At 49.7% G+C, this 2645-nt stretch overlaps 1 protein-coding gene across 3 annotated transcripts; it reads left to right on the forward strand.

Moving 5' to 3' along the window:
* Nucleotides 1-442: 442 nt before the first annotated feature.
* LOC127695549 (transmembrane protein 92-like) lies at nucleotides 443-2100 on the forward strand. Of its 3 annotated transcripts, none has more exons than XM_052197781.1 (5): nucleotides 443-531; nucleotides 1141-1155; nucleotides 1372-1455; nucleotides 1595-1829; nucleotides 1999-2100. In XM_052197781.1, exons 1-5 carry the CDS (start codon nucleotides 443-445, stop codon nucleotides 2098-2100), a joined length of 525 nt encoding a protein of 174 aa, XP_052053741.1. The 3 variants fall into 3 exon arrangements, with proteins under 3 accessions (XP_052053741.1, XP_052053743.1, XP_052053742.1); XM_052197783.1 differs by having other exon boundaries at nucleotides 1595-1665; nucleotides 2015-2100; XM_052197782.1 differs by lacking the exon at nucleotides 1141-1155 and adding an exon at nucleotides 871-893 and having other exon boundaries at nucleotides 443-523.
* Nucleotides 2101-2645: the final 545 nt, after the last annotated feature.

Below are 2645 nucleotides of genomic sequence, written 5' to 3' on the forward strand. Positions count from 1 at the left end.
CTAACACTACCTGGCTTTTTTTTTTTTAATTCAATCCTGGCTGGCCAGGATCTCACTAATTATAATCCACTAGCTTTGAACTCACAGAGATTTGCCTTCTTACCTTGGTGGGATTAAAGGTTGGGCAACCCCGCCCTGCTCTAACCACTATTTAAGCACAGCACAGCAGAGGGACATCCACAGCGCTCTGCTCCATCCAACTTTCAAAGTTGGCAAATCAATCTCTTCTAAACTCCCAATTCCTAATTCCTCAAACTCAAGCAAGGCCAGGTCTTCTCTACTTCCCTTTTCTGGGCTCTAGGTCAGCTTAAAGCCCTGGTCCTGCCCAGGTCTGATGTGGTAACTGAGCCCCTATTTTGAGGCTGGGAGTCATAGGTGGAGGGAAGTTGGGAAGGTCTTGCCCTGTCCTTACATACAGAAGCTCAGCGGACCCCTTGCAGGGATGAAGGACTCCTGTGTTGTGGGCACACTCACCTTGATCTTTGGCCTGCTTTCTACTCTCCAAGGAGTAAGCACCAATGAGGTAAGCCAGTCTTCTGTGACTTTGGGAGGACCCTATGTGGCAGACGCTTATCCCTGGACATGGCGATTGGAGGGAGGAAGAGTCTGAGACCCACTGTGTGGAACAATTTCTGAGCAGAGACTAGCCTACAGTTCTTTGTGAGACAGAGATTCCTGTTCCCAATCTGGCCTCAAACTGTCTCTGTAGTCTTGAATAGCTCTATGTTCTCTTGAGTTCTGTCATGCTGGACAAGCACCACTGGTTTACACACACCTACCTGATTTATCTCCATGTTGGAGAAGCATTCTTACACCTTAGACCCAACTCCCAGGCTTTGAAAACTGACCTTGTCTTTTTTTCTTCCACAGGGTGTAAACACAGGTGACAGCTTGTAAGTATGAAACTTTGTCTAGAATTGTCAGTAAAAGGAAAGCAGGGTAGGCGTGGGGGAACCTGCCTGTGCTCAGATTCAGCCCTGGTAAGGGGACAGACATCTAATTCCTACCACTTTTGCTGACACCATAGCCCCTCTCAGCTTCCCCAGTCTCAGGATCTGCTGCTAATCCCAAAACTTTCACATCTGGGGGAGGGTGAGTCACATGGGCAATGTCCCACTGCTGCCTCCCATGGAAGAACAGCACCATGAACATTCTGTCTGAACAACAATGGCATCCTGCCCTGATGAACTCTGAACTCAGGCCTGGAGGAAAGACACTGATTCCTCCCAGTGAACCCAGGATGGAACTGTACTCCACACCCACAGGGGGTGGCTCTCAATCTGAGGGTCTAAGAGTCTAAGGAAACAGGGACCCTTTTGTTGGACACTCTGATGCCATCAGTATCTCCCCATGCCTCTTTGTCCTGACTAGAAGCTGCCCCAAAGGATTCACATGCTGTGACAATGAATGCTGCCCAGAAAGAAAGGCCTGGGATCCTGCAAATGACCCCTTCAGGTAAGCTGGGGGTCACCACCTCTGGGCTTCATTCACTGAGGGCTGAGTCCACCAGAGACAAGGTGGGGGTGGGTGATGGAAGGGGTTTGGCAAGGGAGCATGGCCTAGGCACTCATGACAATACCCTCCCCCTCCCTAGGTTCCTGGTCATCATCTTATTGATCATGGTTGCCCTCTTGTTCATCTATGGGCTACTACTGGAGTGCTTTCACCTCTGGGGGAGGGTGAGTCACATGGGCAAATGTCCCAATTGTAGAAGAGATCAGCATGACATCAGAACAGGGGATCATCTGAAAACCACAGAACCACCCTTCACTGCTCCCCTAGAGAGCATTTATGTCAGCTCCTTGGATTCCCCACCACCCTACAGTCAGGTGCGTCTTTCTGTCCCAATACCTAATGTGTTTCATAGCCAGCTGTTGAACATGTTGTCAGAATGGATTGGGGAAGGGGGATAATGGATAGGCAGTGGCTCTGCCAACCCTATTTGCCATTCTTTGCCTCCAGACTCTAAATAAAACAAGTATCCCTTTTCTCCTTCAGATTGTTCTGAATCCAACTCCCACAGAACTATCTCCTCCCTACAGCCTCAGGCCTGAGGGCCTTGCTGGTCAGATGAGAGGGGATGCCTATGCAACCCTGTGAGCTGCCTCACACACAGACCTCTTGGATCAAGCCCAGGACCCTGGAATGACTGCTGATCCCATCATGTCTCTTGTACTTTGATTTAATTTAATTTAATTTTTTTTATACACCACGGCCCCCTCCCGTTCTGTCTTGAGATCTAAGCTGGGTCCAGAATCTCTGTCCCACATTCAAGGTTGTTGACAACTTTAAGAATTGGCAATGGCTGTAGTGGTTGCAGAGAGATCATTGCTAGTGGAGTGGCAACCTTGACTGGACAGCTCACCCCACCATCCTACAGAAGCACTTCCGTGCCTGGAAGAGATTGAAGACTGAACAGCACAGACTCTGAGCCATCTTCCAACCATACCTGAGCAGAGAGGGCCTCGCTGTCCCTCTATAGCAATGTGAGAACCCAGGGACTGAGTGTCAGAAGCTGGCTGCAGAGTGGGGATACAGAAAAGATCAGAGGCTGAGGAAACAATTCTGACTTCTTCCATTGGTGACTGACTGCACTGACACCTGCTGGGAGGACTGAGCAGCCAAGGTGTGATGAAGGCTTAGAC

Source organism: Apodemus sylvaticus, chromosome 10, assembly GCF_947179515.1.
Source record: "Apodemus sylvaticus chromosome 10, mApoSyl1.1, whole genome shotgun sequence".
Taxonomy (NCBI): Eukaryota; Metazoa; Chordata; class Mammalia; order Rodentia; family Muridae; genus Apodemus; species Apodemus sylvaticus.

What these genes read in the sequence shown, in the direction of transcription:
- LOC127695549 (XM_052197781.1), top strand. Translation starts at nt 443, where the DNA reads ATGAAGGACTCCTGTGTTGTGGGCACACTCACCTTGATCTTTGGCCTG. An exon ending in CCTGCAAATGACCCCTTCAG is followed by an intron (nt 1,456 to 1,594) that starts GTAAGCTGGGGG and finishes CCCCCTCCCTAG; the next exon opens with GTTCCTGGTCATCATCTTAT. An exon ending in CCCCACCACCCTACAGTCAG is followed by an intron (nt 1,830 to 1,998) that starts GTGCGTCTTTCT and finishes TTTCTCCTTCAG; the next exon opens with ATTGTTCTGAATCCAACTCC.